The following is a 16,049-nucleotide window of genomic DNA, read 5'->3' as shown; positions in this document are numbered from 1 at the left end:
AGTCAGACTAAGAATGTTTATGCGTATATCGCATTTGCGCGAAATCAGTTAAACTACTTCAAATACGTTTTGAAGTTCCTTTGCATATTACTGGTTGCTTGAATAGCTGGAGAGCTATTACGTTGACTCAACTGTATGATCTAATTTTAGTCTTTGTCTTCTCATTGTAACTAAATTTATCAAAATTGTAGATCTCTCTCTCACTTCCGAACATAACATTGTTTGTTAAGTGCTTTTTCGCCGCAACCAAAATTCATTACTTTGTTCTTTGAAATGACTTTCGCAAATTACTTATGGTTTGAGTTTACACTTACTTTTACGATACCATTGCTACTAAAGGCTTTATGGTCCATCGTTTTAGCATCACTACCGCCTTAAACATGCAAGTTAGCAAAGGTGGGTTTCCGCAACTTTGAAAGTAGCGCGCTACCGCTACTCTGACTAAAAGTTGCGCGCGCTACCGTTATCAGTCGATATAAGTAATGAGCCTCATAAATGAGCTACTACTACAGCTACTCGGATCGCAAGTAGCGCGCGCTACTGCTACTTTTCCCGCTATACAGTAGACATTAGAAAGCACAATTAGTATTCAACTACCTTGTGAAGTCAAAACGACCTTCAAAAGGAAGAATATCATTCGTTTACGCTGCTATTTCATCGTCGTTTTCGAGAATACGTTCTAGAGGAAATGTATTATGCATCTTCAAAGAACACAAGCATTTGAAATAGTCGAGTCTTGCCCGCTTTGGCTTCAACACTTCTTTCCCACCCAAGAAATGTTACCCCACCGCAGCAGTGGAAGAAATGGAAGTGTTAAACTCAATGATCAAACGTTTTAACTCGCTATTGAGAAAGCTCAATGACTTGCTTCCGTCCTAAAAAAGACTCTATAAGTGACTTTTCTTTACATACCGACGTTTCATGAAATGGCAATAACACACCAAAAACTTCATCCTTGAATGACTGCTTTTGATGTCACTCTTATCGGTACTAACGTGGTTTGATGTTTTTCCGCAATAGTCGAATGATTTCTGCTTTGATATTTTCACACATTGTTTCCATAAAAATTACCAAGAACGAGTCATTTTTTTCATTTAAAATTGGAAAGTAGCAAGTACGGGAAGTGCAATTAAAAGAAATATAGCGCCTTTCTGCTGGTGCCACATTGGAAAAAAATAGCGCTGCTACTGCAGCCGCTACTCCAACAAAAAGATAGCGTCGCTACTGCTACCTAAAGAGCAACGCGCTACTACTCACTTTTGCAGTTAGGCTGGACTTCATCTCATGCTTTTGTTATCACAATTGTTAACTTATTGTAGATAAATGAGAAATGGTTGTACTTCGGAATAGGGGATTGGCCGATTGCATTTTTTCGGTTATTGTTTAAGCACATAAATAATTTTCTCCCCCCTAAATTCTTCCCCCTTCCCCCTTATCTTCCCCCGCTGCTGATGTAAAAACCACTTCTCTACAACATACAGAGCCCACTTTATCTTGTACTTTTATCATCACTAGAATGGAGTAAATTAATTTTTAATATAATAAAGTTAAATAAACTATGATTTCACTTTGAAATACTGCATTATTTATAGTTTTTTTAATGAAGGGCATGACGATATTCTTACCTAGCCCTATCAGCTGCTGATTTGAAATGCAAAATATGTTTAGGTTGACATAATAACATGAACACTTATCACTCAGAGAATAAAAAAAATATATGTGTTCATTAATTAGACTTTTTTTGTCCGAATATTAAGTATCAAGATGATATTTTCATTTGTTTTGTATTGTGGGTGATGAAAAAGATTCGACAATAAACAAGAAAACATGATTCTTACATCGATCACAGTTTGTTCCTGTATACGGATGTATACAGGCACACGTGTAAGCATTGCTGCTGCAACCTGTCCTTGTGCATGTTCCTCCATTCCTACAAGGATTGGGTTGACACAGAGACAAGGAACCTATAAGAAGTAACAATGAAAGCAATTGGCCATGATTTTTATTATCTTGAACAGATTTAGGGAAAGTTGCTTTACATCAATTGCTCGACATAGTTTTCAATACAACCAATAACCTGATAGTGTCTCGATATATTAGTAACAATGTAAACATTACAAAGCTTCCAAATGTGCGAGCATAGGCTACTTCTAAGTGCTTTGTATGAACTTGTTACAGTCAGACAAAGAATGTTTCCCGTAGACTATATTCGTATCGCATTTGCGTCAAATAAGTTGGATAAGTTAATAAGTTGAAATTTTTTTTGCACAACCACAGGTTGTTTGCACGGCCGGATGGCTATTACGTTTGCTTAATTGTGTAGTTCAATTTTAGACTTTTTTGTCTCAAAACTTATGAAAAATGGATACTTTATACCCCATATCTTTGTTATTACTGGCGAGGAGTAATTTAATTGTTAATCTATTCATTGGTTAGCTTGACTACTTGGTGAATGGTAAGCTACAACGTCCATTTCGGTATCTAGATTGATTTTCATGCAGCTGTGGATCAGCTGCGGATCAATCACAGGGTTGAGTCTAGCCAAAAGAAGTTGTTCCATGATCTTATAAGGGACGCACAACTGTGGCATAGGCAATAACTTCTGAATTTATCAAGGGGCTTCTTTGGTTAAGCAAGGCAAATATGGCTTTCCGCCGTATCATCAGTATGAACTTTAGGATCAAGCAAGCTCAATAAAATTTCTTAAACCAAGCCACGCATTCGGAACCACAATGTTTCAAGAGTTTTGAAGGGATGTACTTGAGAGCCAGTGCCTTCTACATTTCATTTGATTGATGACACATGAGAACTCTTTAGTGCAAAAAGGAGACTACAAAAAAACTCTACACTTGGTGCACTTCAGAGCCACTGCACTCTTGCTTGATTGCGAGAGAATGCATCTTGTTTGCTTTTTTGAATTTGCCATTGCCGGAAATCTAATGCGGGTGGAATTGACAGTAATAGAATAAAACTTTCGTTGGGAGCTACGACCTGTGAGACGGTTGAAAGTGTTCCATGCTCCTCTACTGGAGTGTGTAAAGTCTATGCCTTGGTTGTTTCTTTTTAACGTTACCTCCGTTTTACATTAAGGCATTCTGTAAGTACAGTACATAGGCCATGACTGAAGTTTTTTCCCTGCTTAATGCATTCAAGAACGTGTTTTAACGTTTATCGCATTCGTCATTCCAATTGAAAATATAGTGACGATGGAAACCGCAAGTGTGGTTTTTTTTTGCTGCATTGAGAAGATCGTTACAGACTGATTTGTAACCCACGTCCAAGTCATCCGAAGCAGGGTTTGGTAGTTGGCTGTTAAACCTCGGAGACTAGAACCCAAGCTTCAAATGCGATACCATCTGAGTTGGTAGATCGGTAACCCAAGGGATTGCTGTGGGAAATATAATCTCTAGCATGCATTCGCTGGTATGGAATTATTCATTACTAAAGGAGAATAGCAAAAGATGAAATTATCTTTCAGCCATGTGGTCGGTGATTTATACATTTGCACTATCGCAGCACTTTCGATTTCTATGGCTATTGGCCATCCATTCGACTTTGCAGTCAAAGTGGAAACAACCTTCTGGTTTCCAGTTGGTGGAGGTTTTTACAAATGAAGCAATCCTGTGTATGCTGACGTTAGTACAAGCAGCCTTGGTGTATCTACAGATCTTCAATTTTGTAAGCAAACCACATTTAACTGAAGAAGAGTTACACCATCCCGAGAAGTAGTAGTTAAAACTGTTTTCTCTGAAAAAGGGCCATGCAGGCGATGGCATTGCCGAGTTTGTTTCTTCGTGTTTACAGGGCAGAAGGTTTAACCTTTTACCACCCTGGGAACATTTAAGATTGCTGTTTCTAGTTGTTATCATTCGCCCTTGCAAATTGCAGGTTTCCTGGACTCACCACGAGGAGGTTAGCAACATGAGTTCCAGACATAGTTTCCTGATGAAATGACACCTTAAAAACGACATAACTCGCAGTCAATTATGACAGGTATAGATGTCACAAAAGTAAAACACACAAAGCATTATCTCGAACAATTACAATTCTCACTTCACATTGTCACCTAATTGTTCCGTCATCAATATATGTTAGAAACAATTAACACTACAGAACTTTTTTTACAGAAAAAACAAAAAGTGTGATTATCTTGAAATCTAAACGTGAAAGCAAATTTAACAGACGTTTAAGCTTTAGCTATAGTGCAGCTAATTGTTTAATTAAGAACTTACAAGAGAATTCAAGCTGAAAAACAACACAAGCGAAAACATTTATCACAAAGACAAATAATATCACAAAAAAAATCCTTGTTCTGTCATAAAAAAAAATGGCTGACTGACTTTCCAGGTGACTTGTTAGGCTGTAGGAAACTAGCTTAATTGTGAAAATATAAATTGAGAAAGAAACTAAATAGAGTAAAATTAAGTATAACTAATTAGAAGCAAATATGATGTTTACTTAAGACAAAATTTAACAAATGTAATCCAGATAATCTATCACTAAAGAGTTAAAAACAAAAATAACAATTTTTGTCAATTTAAATGCACCTGATTACCCTACCACCATTTCACTTCTGTCAAAAAAAAAATTCCAACACTTTGCATCGGAAATAATAGGTACAAATCAAAAGCAGTTTTGTGGATTTAAATTTTAGTGTAATTGATCCAAAATTGCAGGGCAGCCCTGCTTCGAAATACCAGCAAGGCTACCAGCCAATCGTCGATTTTAGTAAGTCAAAAACTAAGTACTGTAATTGTTCACACTGTAATAACTCTTTAGATCAGGGGTTCTTAAACTTTTTTTTAACGCGGACCCCTTAAAAACAATTTTGGTTTGCGTGGACCCCCTTTGTGGCCTAGTCCGGGAAACTTTTTTGATCAGCATGAACTGGACATAACGCAATAAAATTAAAATGAATTGGTAACAAAATCTATGCGATCCATGGCTCTCTTTACCAAACGAGAATATGCTTGCGTCAACGAACTCCAAAACTCGCCAATACTTTTCGAATTGAAGGACATTCTTAATGATTCCATTGCCCTTAGTTCAATGAACTCATCTTTTGCAAGGTCCTCATCACTGATAGATTCCAGTTTAACTAGGAAAGGGTAACGCATCCATGCTGTATTTTTAATATCCTCTGCGGCTAAGCAGTAACCTCTGAAAGAGTTTTACAATGCTTCCAAATGTCTGTGTGCAGAGAAGATGGTAGAGCATTACAAACTGCAATTCCATTTTAAATCATCAATTCTTCCGACGTTGAGAAATTATAATAGTTTTTATAGTCTCCAATTTCCTTTTTCACAGAGATAACTTGTCCTGAAAAGCTTTAAGTTTTTCAGAATCGTCCATACTTGTAACGGCAGGGCCTTGAATAGAACGATGTACCGGTACCTCATTCATATGAGTAAAAACATCCGCCTTGAAATAACCCTTGAATAAACTCTTCACTGTTAAACTGCTTTGAGAGTTCAACATTTTTGTCTCTTAGAAAAAAAGAAAAAGCGCTTCAAAACTTGTTCCCTTGACAGCCAGCAAACTTCTTCTGATGAAATGAACGATTTTCACACTAGCCTACCAGACAACATTTCTTTCAAATTTGTTGGGAGAGTTTTCGATGCTAATGCATGGCGATGTAAACAGCAATGAGTAACGATGAACTGTGGAAAATCCTCAGCGTTGTTTGAACTTCATCTCTTTTTTTTTGAAAAATTTATTCCGTTTTTGGAATTACACACTAAGCTTTCCATTGGGCCTTTATGGACCCCCTAAAACCAGTCCGCGCACCCCTTGGGGGTCCACGGACCCCAGTTTAAGAACCCCTGCTTTAGATTAATTTATACCGATACAACACACACTGACCTAGGAAAATTTAAAAAATAGCTAAATTGTAAACTGTCAATTGCTTGTTGTCTTCATGCGGCAACCGCAGGCTTGGCTTCTTCATAATTGGATTATCTCTGAAAGTTCTTCATCAATTTAAATAAACTTAGCGTTGAAGTGACGACAATCAGATTTATCTTTGTAATTATTTCAAACTCAGCTTTTCTCCAGGCCTTCATTTTTCATGGATCCATTTTTTTTAATATATATTTAGACCTGGAAGGCGAAAACTTTGCTGCTTGCATTAAAAAGGCGGGAAACTTTTAAAACAACAGAAACGTGGTGATAGAAGCTAATTGTATAACAAGGGAGTACAAAATAAAATAACGGTCAGAAATGACCGCTTGGCATTTATAGGCATTAATTTAAATTTTAAAAATTGTCAAAAAGTGTCAGATGAAAACGGAGTGATTAGTTCAAACTGGTAGAAGAGGTATTTCTTTATAGCAATGGAAAACCACAGTGTCTGGCGTACATTATATTATTATCAGTTACTAAGGTGCCTAGCAACGTTACAGCACACGACCCACAGCACCCAACACGAGCTAAAAAAAATACAATCAAAATCACAGAATGTTGAGGGAAGCAGTTTTAAGAAATCATTTTCATAGTCGCCAACCAGCATGAACAATAAGCACACTAAAAAATGCGTTAATTAAAACAAAAAACTTCGTCCGTTCATTTCAAAGGATTTCTCTCTTTGCAGCTCCTAAAATTTTCTTCAAACCTTAATGCGGCCCTTCATGCTCTCACTTTTGAATCACCCTGATCTAAATGTTGCACAAACTATAAATATTACAGAAAAAAATGTATTATTAATGTAGACCTTAATAAAAGTGATTAATGCAAAGAATCTTCTTGACACTTGTCAGAAGATACTTCATTTTCTTGATTAAAAGTCATAAAAGGTTAAGATCCAGATTTTAAAACGGATGAAATATCAGATGCTACGTTTAAAAATGAAAAATGGTCAAAAATGACCACCTATTAGACTTTTTTCAAATACGAAGTATCCAACCTATAGCTTCTTTTTGTTCGTATTGTCTCTGGTGAAAAACATTCGATCATAAACAAGACAACATGATTCTTACATCTGTCACAGTTTCTTTCAGTGTAGGGATGTGCACAGGTACAGGTGTAATTATTGCTGCAACCTGTCCTGGTGCATCTGCCTTCATTTCGACAAGGATTGGGTTGACATGGAGACAAGGAACCTATGAACAATCAATGAAATATTATCACGTGGCCCATGTAAAAGTTACAACGATTCCTTTGATTAAGAGAACTAAAGATCTCTTGACCTGAGCAATTCTTCAACTGCAGATTTTCAGTCGTATTTACTTTGATTCAATATATTCTAGGTAGAGTTGGTAGAGTTGGGTTAGAAACAATACTTTTATGACCGTCCATTCTGTTTATTTCAATCTTATTTCTTGAAACGGTTTTGTTTTAAATAGAACGAATAAACTAGCATTCCAAATTTCAATCTTAAAGGTAAAAGTATTTCATACAAGTAACTTTGAAATACATTAAGTCCAAATAGGCATACAAAGTACTGTAATGTATATTATATTTGAGTAAGCTACACTGAATATTTGAGCAAAGTTTTGTGCAATTTTTTTTTTTATGTTTTATGCACCTCTCCTAGAATAATAGTGTTTGGGATATAATCTGGTTACCATTAAGAAACACGTTTTTATATTTTTATCGATCCAGTAGTGCCGAAAGGTTAAGAACCACTGCTTTGTAAGAGTTTGGCAAGATAATAGTTAATTGTTCGTTAAGTTGACTTTTTGTTGCAAAAACACTAAGTATCGAGATGATATTTTCTTTTGTTTGTATTGTGTTTCATAAAAAAGATTCGACAATAGGCAAAACAACATGATTCTTACATTTGTCACAGTTCTTTCCAGTATACCGATGTGTACAGGCACAAATGTAATCATTGCTGCAACCTGTCCTTGTGCATCTGCCTTCATTTCGACAAGGATTGGGTTGACATGGAGACAAGGAACCTATGAACAATCAATGAAATATTATCACGTGGTCCATGTAAAAGTTACAACGATTCCTTTGATTAAGAGAACTAAAGATCTCTTGACCTGAGCAATTCTTCAACTGCAGATTTTCAATCTGTTTTTACAGCAGATTGACAAAATACTAATTTGCTGGTTTTGGAAAAGAATAGGCAATTGATTTATCTACATATAGCACGCAAGCGAAAAGTTGCTTTACTTCAATTGCTCAATATCACCTTCCCTACAACCAAACATTTGAAAGTGTTTTTGGGATGATTGTGATAATGTAAACAATACAAAGCTTTCAAATGCACAAGGAGACTTCTAGGTGCTTGATATGAATTTGTTTCAGTGAGACAAAGAATGTTTATGTTTTTACTCATCACATATATACGAATTAAAGAACTTAAAATCGAAATACATTTACACGTTTCAACTTTTTAATCTAAATCATTTCATTTTATTGCATTTCAATCTAAATCCAAGTCCATATCCGGATTACAAGCATTGTGAAATCCTAATGCGGTGATAAGTTCCACAATAAAATAACATTATAAATCTAAGATTAAGAAACTAACAATACTTTTTTGACAAAATTCGTTTGAAAACAAATTAATGCAACTAAATTTAATTAAACCTTGAACTGTTATCTTGAAAGAAACGAACTGAGATTATCAAACGAGCACAATTCAAACAATATTGTCAAAGTGAAATAGTTAATATGGTTAAAGATTTTTAATACAATGAGTTTATCAATACAAAACGAAGAATAATCACTTTTTGATAATGTTTAGGAAGATAATTACAGTAAAGTTCAAATTAATATCCAAATCCGGTTGTTAAAAGAACTTAAAATCCAAATCTGATCCTAATCCTGTGGCTGACCAATATTTAAATCAGATTTGCGTAAAAAAATGAAATGTTTTTCACGTTTAGAACTATTTCCTGCCCAACTACAGGGTGCTTAAAGGGGTATTAAAGGAAAAACCTGACTTGGCGATTTTCCACGTTCTTTGTGTTTAACATGCTACCATAAAACGATTTTCAATAAAATTTTGCCCCATTGCGGTCTGACCACCATTGTGCGCGTGCTTTTGTCAGAGCTTTCAAAACGAGATTGGCCTGAGCAACGAAGCGTGCGACTGTAAAGAACGTCATAAAGTCTACGTCATAAAGTCTAGCAATCAACCGATCACGCAATAATTGTTACTGCGGGCGATTTGACTGTAGGCTATGTATGTATTTACATCAAAACAGCACATTTTAACATCAAAACAGCAGACAGTTTGCTCAAAACATCAGATTGGTAACGTGGCTTTTGTTATTGCTGGACTTTATGACGTATTCTTGAGCTGTGTTTGCACGTTTTGGTCATTTTGAAAAAAATGAAAATAAATGAAACACTGGACTTTGTGCCTTTCCAGCGCCATTGAAAACAAATTTTTTTGGGTAATTGTTTTTGAAATGTATTCTTGAATGTTCAGTTTACTCATTTTAATGCTTAATTCCGGTTTGAAATTTTCCTTTAGTATGCCTTTAAAATAGCTGGATATCTATTACGTTTATTAAATTGTCTCACAATTATCACATTTGTAGCCTATATATCTCACTTTCCGTACAACAGCGTTTGTCAAGTCTTTTTCAACACAGTAAAATTCGCTTGTTTGTTTTGTGAAATGATTTTCGCGCATCACTTGTGATCTGGGTTTGCACTTATAGTTTGATGTTTCCCTTGCAACCAAAGACTTTGCGTCCAGTGGTTCAGAACCATCTCTGCCTTTGACATACACAAGTACACTTTTTTATTTTGTTATTACTGGAAAGCTAACTTAATTGTTAAATTAAATGTAGGTTAGTAGGATGGGAGGTTAATGAAAATCAAAAAGCATTTATTTGCATGGAAAACGATTTGTCAAATGGAATTAATATTTAGCGTGGAGTACGCAAAGGATGTGTACGCATTCTACGTCTTGCTAGTTTATATACAGAAATTATTTTTTGACGAATTGATGATGTAAAAGAGATAAAAGTTGGCGGTTTGAACATAAAAAATTTACGCTACGCTGATGACACTGTTGTGTTTGCTGAGTCGCAAGAAAATCTTTAAAAAATATTTGACAATGTTAATTCAGTTGGAGAGGAATTTAATATGAAAATTAACGCTAAAAAGACTAAATTAATAATAATCTCAAAATCACCAGACACTCCAGTGCTCCAAATTGCATTTGACAATGAAGATATTATACAAAAACTAATTTTTTTCCAATCTTGAACATTTAACAACTGAAGATGGGAGATATGACCATGAAATTTCAAAGCGGATAGAAATTGCAAAACTGCATTTAGAAAAATAAAAAATGTTTTAATCAATCAAAATTCAAATTTTGCAATTCGTCAAAGGATATTGAAATGCTGAATCTGGTCAACCCTTTTGTACAATTCTGAAACTTAGACAGTGTCACAAAAAATGGAGAAATGGATCGATGCCATTGAGTTCTGGACATACAGGTAAATGTTAAAAATTACATGAAAACAAAGGTTACTATCGATGGAGTGTTATCTAAATTTAATCATACAGAATTCTCGTACAAATGGTAAAAGAAGCAAAGGGAAACCAAGAATGATTTGGACAACAAACACTCTAAATAGACAAAATTAAAGTATGAAAGTGCGGTACGAACAGCTCATGATTGAAAACATTGGTCTATTGCAGTGGTCTCCAACCTTTTTAAGAAGCGACCCCAATTTAAATGAAAATGAAATCAGCATTTACATGTGACCCCATTTTGTTTTCCGATATAGAGAAAAATATTTCTAGTATTGCTGAAGCTAAATAATACGAGTATATGCACAATTACAAAAGAATGTGGCTACAGAAAAGTATTCCAAAATGATTGTTTTTAAGAAGTTTCTATTAACACATGAACTTGATTTCACGAACAGAAAATTGTCAATTTGTTTTAACATTTATTTTGCACCGTTTAAGCGATGATTGCGTCTGCCTACTGTTCAAGAGTTTTTGAAGCCGCGACTGGTCTATGCACAAGCTTAACCGCATGTCATGCTTTACTTCCAATCGATTACGATGTTTCTCGTTTTTACTATACTCATTGCGCTAAATCCGGTTTCACACAACCAAGTGGTTGAAAACGAGGTAAGTAGTTGAATAACAAAATTTGACCTAGTCGGGTACGTTGAGGGCTTTGACACCCAAAAGTAAGTAGCCTATTTGCTGAGACCTTGGTGTTTTGCTTTAAACGAGTTAAAAGAAATGTGGTTTTTCGGATCAGCTGTCATTTCTGTAAATTCTTCAACAACACGGAGGGGCAGTTCCTACAAGTCTATGACAGAAAAAGGATCTATTATCCAGTCTTGTTCTTTGGACGGCGTTAGGATGTTTACCATAGCAGTGCTCAAGCTCAGATGGTTTATCTACGCAGCCTGGATGATTTTTTTTCTTCATCGATTCTTCTGTTATAACTTTAAGATTACACACTTTGGTTTGCCATTAAATTCAGTGAAACTAAGTTATAACGTATAGCGTCGTCATATGATCTTTTTCTGGTATTTTTGCTGCCATTTTTGTATAATATTTAGCTATGCTTACTAGCTACAAATTACCATGTCTAGCTGCAAAGCAAACCGTAAACAGCCGGTGAAATGTCTGCACTCTACACCTGCATCTATTCGCTCATTCTGGAGTCACCTTGAATAATAAAAAGTTAGTTTAAACTTGCATCGTGAATGCTTTTGCTCTGTCCGACTACAAAACTTTTACCTCACAAAGATAAAGTGTTTTGCCTCCTTGTCGCAACTATTCGGTTTTTAATTATTGCACAACAATGGTTTAATTGTGACACAGGGTAGCAAGCTGTACTCCTAAACACAGGCAAAGATTGCAAACCAGAACAAAAAAGTATCGGTCTTTTTTTCGGTAATAAATTGAATATGGTGAGTTATGGCGACCCCCAGGAAAAGTTAAGGCGACCCCACTTGGGGTCGCGACCCACAGGTTGGAGACCACTGGTCTATTGTATCCACCCCTCAATACGAGGAAGGAACATAATGGTGATGCTGATTTGAAACAAGCTTAAGATGATCTCTATCCTGCCGTTTAAGTCAATACAATGCGATTGAGGGAGCGAATAAAATTTGCAGAATTTTTGAAAACCCGAATATATGGAAGCAGTTGACCAAGTGCCTCCAGGTATTCGCTACAGCTTGTAATGGTATTTTCCAAACATATTTTTGCCTCTGTCAAAATTTACTTAGAACTATAGTTTTGATAACATGACTTTTGCGGTCTACTTGGAATCTAGCTTCGCTGTTAGTGGTGTAATAATTCTTTTGCAGCCAAAGACTTTGCAACCAATGAATTGAAAATCACTACTCTATAACATAAAAGCCTAGTTTACTTGATACCTTAAATCATCACTAGAATGGGGAAAATTAATTTAGAATATAATATAGTTGAATAAGCAATGATTTCACTTTGAAACATTGCATTATTTTTAGTTTTTGTTGAGGTGCATGACGATTGTCACAATTCTTTCTATTTCTTACACATAAAGAGACCTTGGAAAGATAGATGACGTATAGTATTCGGGGATATGAAACGTTAAACAGTCAAGTATATGGATGAACGAACAGTTCTATTTGAGAGATGGTAATTGAATGTTCTTGAACTGAAGAAAATTTCTGCACTTCCAGCACATAAAGAAATCAAAATCTGAACAGCAAACATCTTGGTCGATTTTAAAATAAATACACACTACTACTTGCAACAGCTACTTTACAATTGGCAATAACTTCCACTTTTACAATCTATTCAATATAGGCTAGAACTCTACAATCGTCTTCAAAAAATACTTTTCATTACAACTTCTAATTACCATCATACACAACTCTAATCAGAACTCTCAGCACAACTCTAATAATAACTGTAATCAAATCACGCGGCTATTTATAACAGGCACTACAAAACTTTCTGTAATTTTAAAGAGCCGCATGTTTAACGTGTCACCAACTACCGGCCTTTTAGTGTCGTATGAATGAGGCAATGGCTGCAGGCCTTTGTATCTCCTTTTCTTAATAACCCGGACTTTTCTTGTTAAAAATACCAAGTATTAAAATGATATTTTCTTTTGTTAGTAGCCTACTGTATTGTGCCTTGTGAAAAAGAATCGACCTCTAAGCAAAACAACATGATTCTTACATCTATCACAATTTGTTCCAGTATACGGATGTGTACAGGCACACGTGTAATCATTGCTGCAACCTGTCCTTGTGCATGTTCCTTCATTTCGACAAGGGTTGGGTTGACAAGGAGACAAAGAACCTATAAACATTTAATAAAATGTTATCACATGATCCATGTCAAAACTTACAACTATTTCCAACTATTATCCTAGTAGATCTCTTAACCTAAGTAATTTGTTAACTGTTAGTCTTCTGCCGTTTTCACATTGATTCAATATATGCAGATCTACAAAATACTAATTTGTTGGCAAAAAAGCAATTATTATTCTTTTATCATAACACGCCACTGGAAAATTGCTTCACTGCAATTGCTCAACATTACCTTCACAACAATGAGTAGCTTGAAAGTGTTTTTGGAATGACTGTGATAATGTAAACAATATAAAGCTTAAAAATGAAAATTTCTAGGTGCTTTGTAGGAATTCGTTAAGGTCATACAAAGGTCGTTTAGCCGTAGACTAATTCTCGTATCGCATTTGAGTGAAATGAGCTGAACTATTGCTGTTACCTTTTGAGCTATTTTTTGCTCATCTATAAGTTGCTTAACCCTTTAAGTGTGCCATTTATATAATGCAACTCGCATTGCTGTTTCGCATTTAATTTGACGATTCCCAGTGTTTTTCGTCAAAATATTACTTCGTATAGAGTGTTGTGGAGCAGGCAGCACAACAAGCGTCTTATTTAGTTCGGTTTGTAGTTTTTGCTTCTCTTTGCGGTTTTGACTATATCGGAGAAGTCAGTATTGGACAATTGCTTTTTGATGTAATCGCATTATCACTGCATTATTTCTGTCAGTCTGCAACTGTCAATCAAAACAATGTTTCTCAGTAATTCTTTACACGCTACCGAAGTAAGTAGTGCCATATTTGATAGCGTAGTTCTTTTTTTTTTGCACGCAAGAAAGTATGGACATAATCAATGAAATCAACAAAAAATAAAGAATAAAACTTAAATGTAAACAACACAAAGACAATGAAATTAAAAAAATTAAAAATAAACTAAAAGAAGAACAATTGAAATTGATCACTGTCTAATGTTTTTTTTCTCGATTAGGGAAATCACTTGCCCAAGTGCCTTCATGAATTAGCTATTGCCTATAATCTCTAAACCATTTTCGCCGCCGCTTAAATTTTATTTAAACTTTGATAAAGTAGATTTCTCTGCCCATTGTGATCTAGCCTTGGTCTTAGTTCTCTTTCAATAAATTCTATTGTAGACTTTGCAGCCAATGGTTTCCGAAAATTTGTCTAGGACATACAAAACATAGTTCTTATCTTTTTATCATCATTAAATGATATAATTCAAATATTAATTTAGTGTAGTGGAATTGGAATGGTTTAAGTAAACAAAAATACTGCCTTTTAGTTTTTGATAGGCGAATGACCGAATTTCTAACTCTATGATTAACAATTTGTAATTGACCAAGCAAAACGATCAATAAAGTTTGCATGTTTGTTAGGGAGAGGGGGCAATATGTTTTGAAATATATTAAAATTATTAAAATATATTAAAAATAAATGGAAGTGGTGGATGTGAAGCAGCGGTGACAACAAGGGCAAGAATGGGCTGGGCAAAGTTCAGGGAATGTGGGGAAATGTTGTATGGCAGAAAATTTTCACTAAGGATGAAAGGAAAAGTATATCGGAGCTGTGTGCGGCCTGCAATGCTATATGGTAGCGAGACATGGGTATTGAGAGAGAGTGAACTGGCAATCCTGAGAAGAACGGAAAGGTCAATGGTGAGAGCAATGTGTGGGGTGAAAACGAGAAGGGAAAAAAGGACTGAAGAATTGTTGGATGTGAGAGACCATAGACCAACTGGCAAAGGCAAATGGAGTAAGGTGGTATGGACATGTGATAAGGAGGGAGGAAGGAAGTTTTCTTAGAAAGGCACTAGATCTAAAGGTGGATGGGAAGAGGAAACGCGGTCGTCCAAGAAGAACGTGGAAACAACAAGTGAAGGATGAGTTTAAAAAAGTCGGACTGAAGGAGGAAGATGCAAGGGACAGGGTGAAATGGAGAAAAGGGATTAAGACAATTGCTGCGCGGAAACAATCGGCCACCCCCACTTGTGGGGAACAAACCGACGATGGATTATGATGATGATGATTAAGGTTGACATATTAAAATCAACAATTGTCACCCAAAAAATACAAAATATTATCATTTGATGGACTTTTTCTTGTCCAAGGACTAAGTATCAAAAAACATTTTTCTTTTCTTGTATTGTGTCTGGTGACAGTCGACAATCAGCAAGACAACATCATTCTTACATCGATCACAGTTTGTTCCTCCATAGGAGTGTGTACAGCTACAAGTGTAAGCATTGCTGCTGCAACCTGTCCTTGTGCATGTTCCTCCATTCCGACAAGGATTGGGTTGACACGGAAATAAGGAACCTTTGAACATTCGAATAAATGTTATCACATACTCCATGTAAAAAGTTACAATTATTTCCTTGATAAATGCAACTGAAGATCTATTAACCTGAGCTATTTATTTAGCCCAAATTTTCCTTGTATTTTTACATTGTTTCAATATAAGCAGATTGAAAAAATAATAATTTTCTGGTTGGAAAAACAATAGGCAATTAACTTTTCAAAATAACACGCTAGCGATAAGTTACTTTACTTCAATTGCTCAAAATCATTTTTACAACAAACAGTAACTTGAAAGTGCTTTTGAGATGACTGTGTCTGCGATAATGGAGAAATAGAAAGCTTTCAAATGTGCAAGAAAACTTCTTGGGGCTTTATGGGAATTCGTTACAGTCAGAAAAAGAATGTTTATCCATATATTCTTACAAAGTTTGCATAAAATATTCTGAAATATCTCTGTTACAGTTGAGTTTCGCCATAACCTTAGCCTTCGTCAGGAAGCTATTACAAGA

At 35.4% G+C, this 16,049-nt stretch overlaps 1 protein-coding gene across 1 annotated transcript in view; it reads right to left on the bottom strand.

The window, feature by feature from the left end:
• The window catches only part of LOC145786226 (uncharacterized), an 85,113-nt gene that overhangs the window by 10,253 nt on the left and 58,811 nt on the right, over positions 1–16,049 (bottom strand). The window contains exons 29-33 of the mRNA XM_082597869.1: positions 15,433–15,558; positions 13,117–13,239; positions 7,776–7,898; positions 6,975–7,097; positions 1,839–1,964 (exon numbers count right to left, since the gene is read on the bottom strand). Of these exons, the coding sequence (XP_082453995.1) occupies positions 1,839–1,964; positions 6,975–7,097; positions 7,776–7,898; positions 13,117–13,239; positions 15,433–15,558 (621 nt within the window). The remainder of the gene's footprint in view (positions 1–1,838; positions 1,965–6,974; positions 7,098–7,775; positions 7,899–13,116; positions 13,240–15,432; positions 15,559–16,049) is intronic.

The sequence above is a fragment of the Aplidium turbinatum genome, chromosome 17 (assembly GCF_918807975.1).
Source record: "Aplidium turbinatum chromosome 17, kaAplTurb1.1, whole genome shotgun sequence".
Lineage (NCBI taxonomy): Eukaryota > Metazoa > Chordata > Ascidiacea > Aplousobranchia > Polyclinidae > Aplidium > Aplidium turbinatum.
This window is presented reverse-complemented; position numbering and strand designations above follow the sequence as displayed.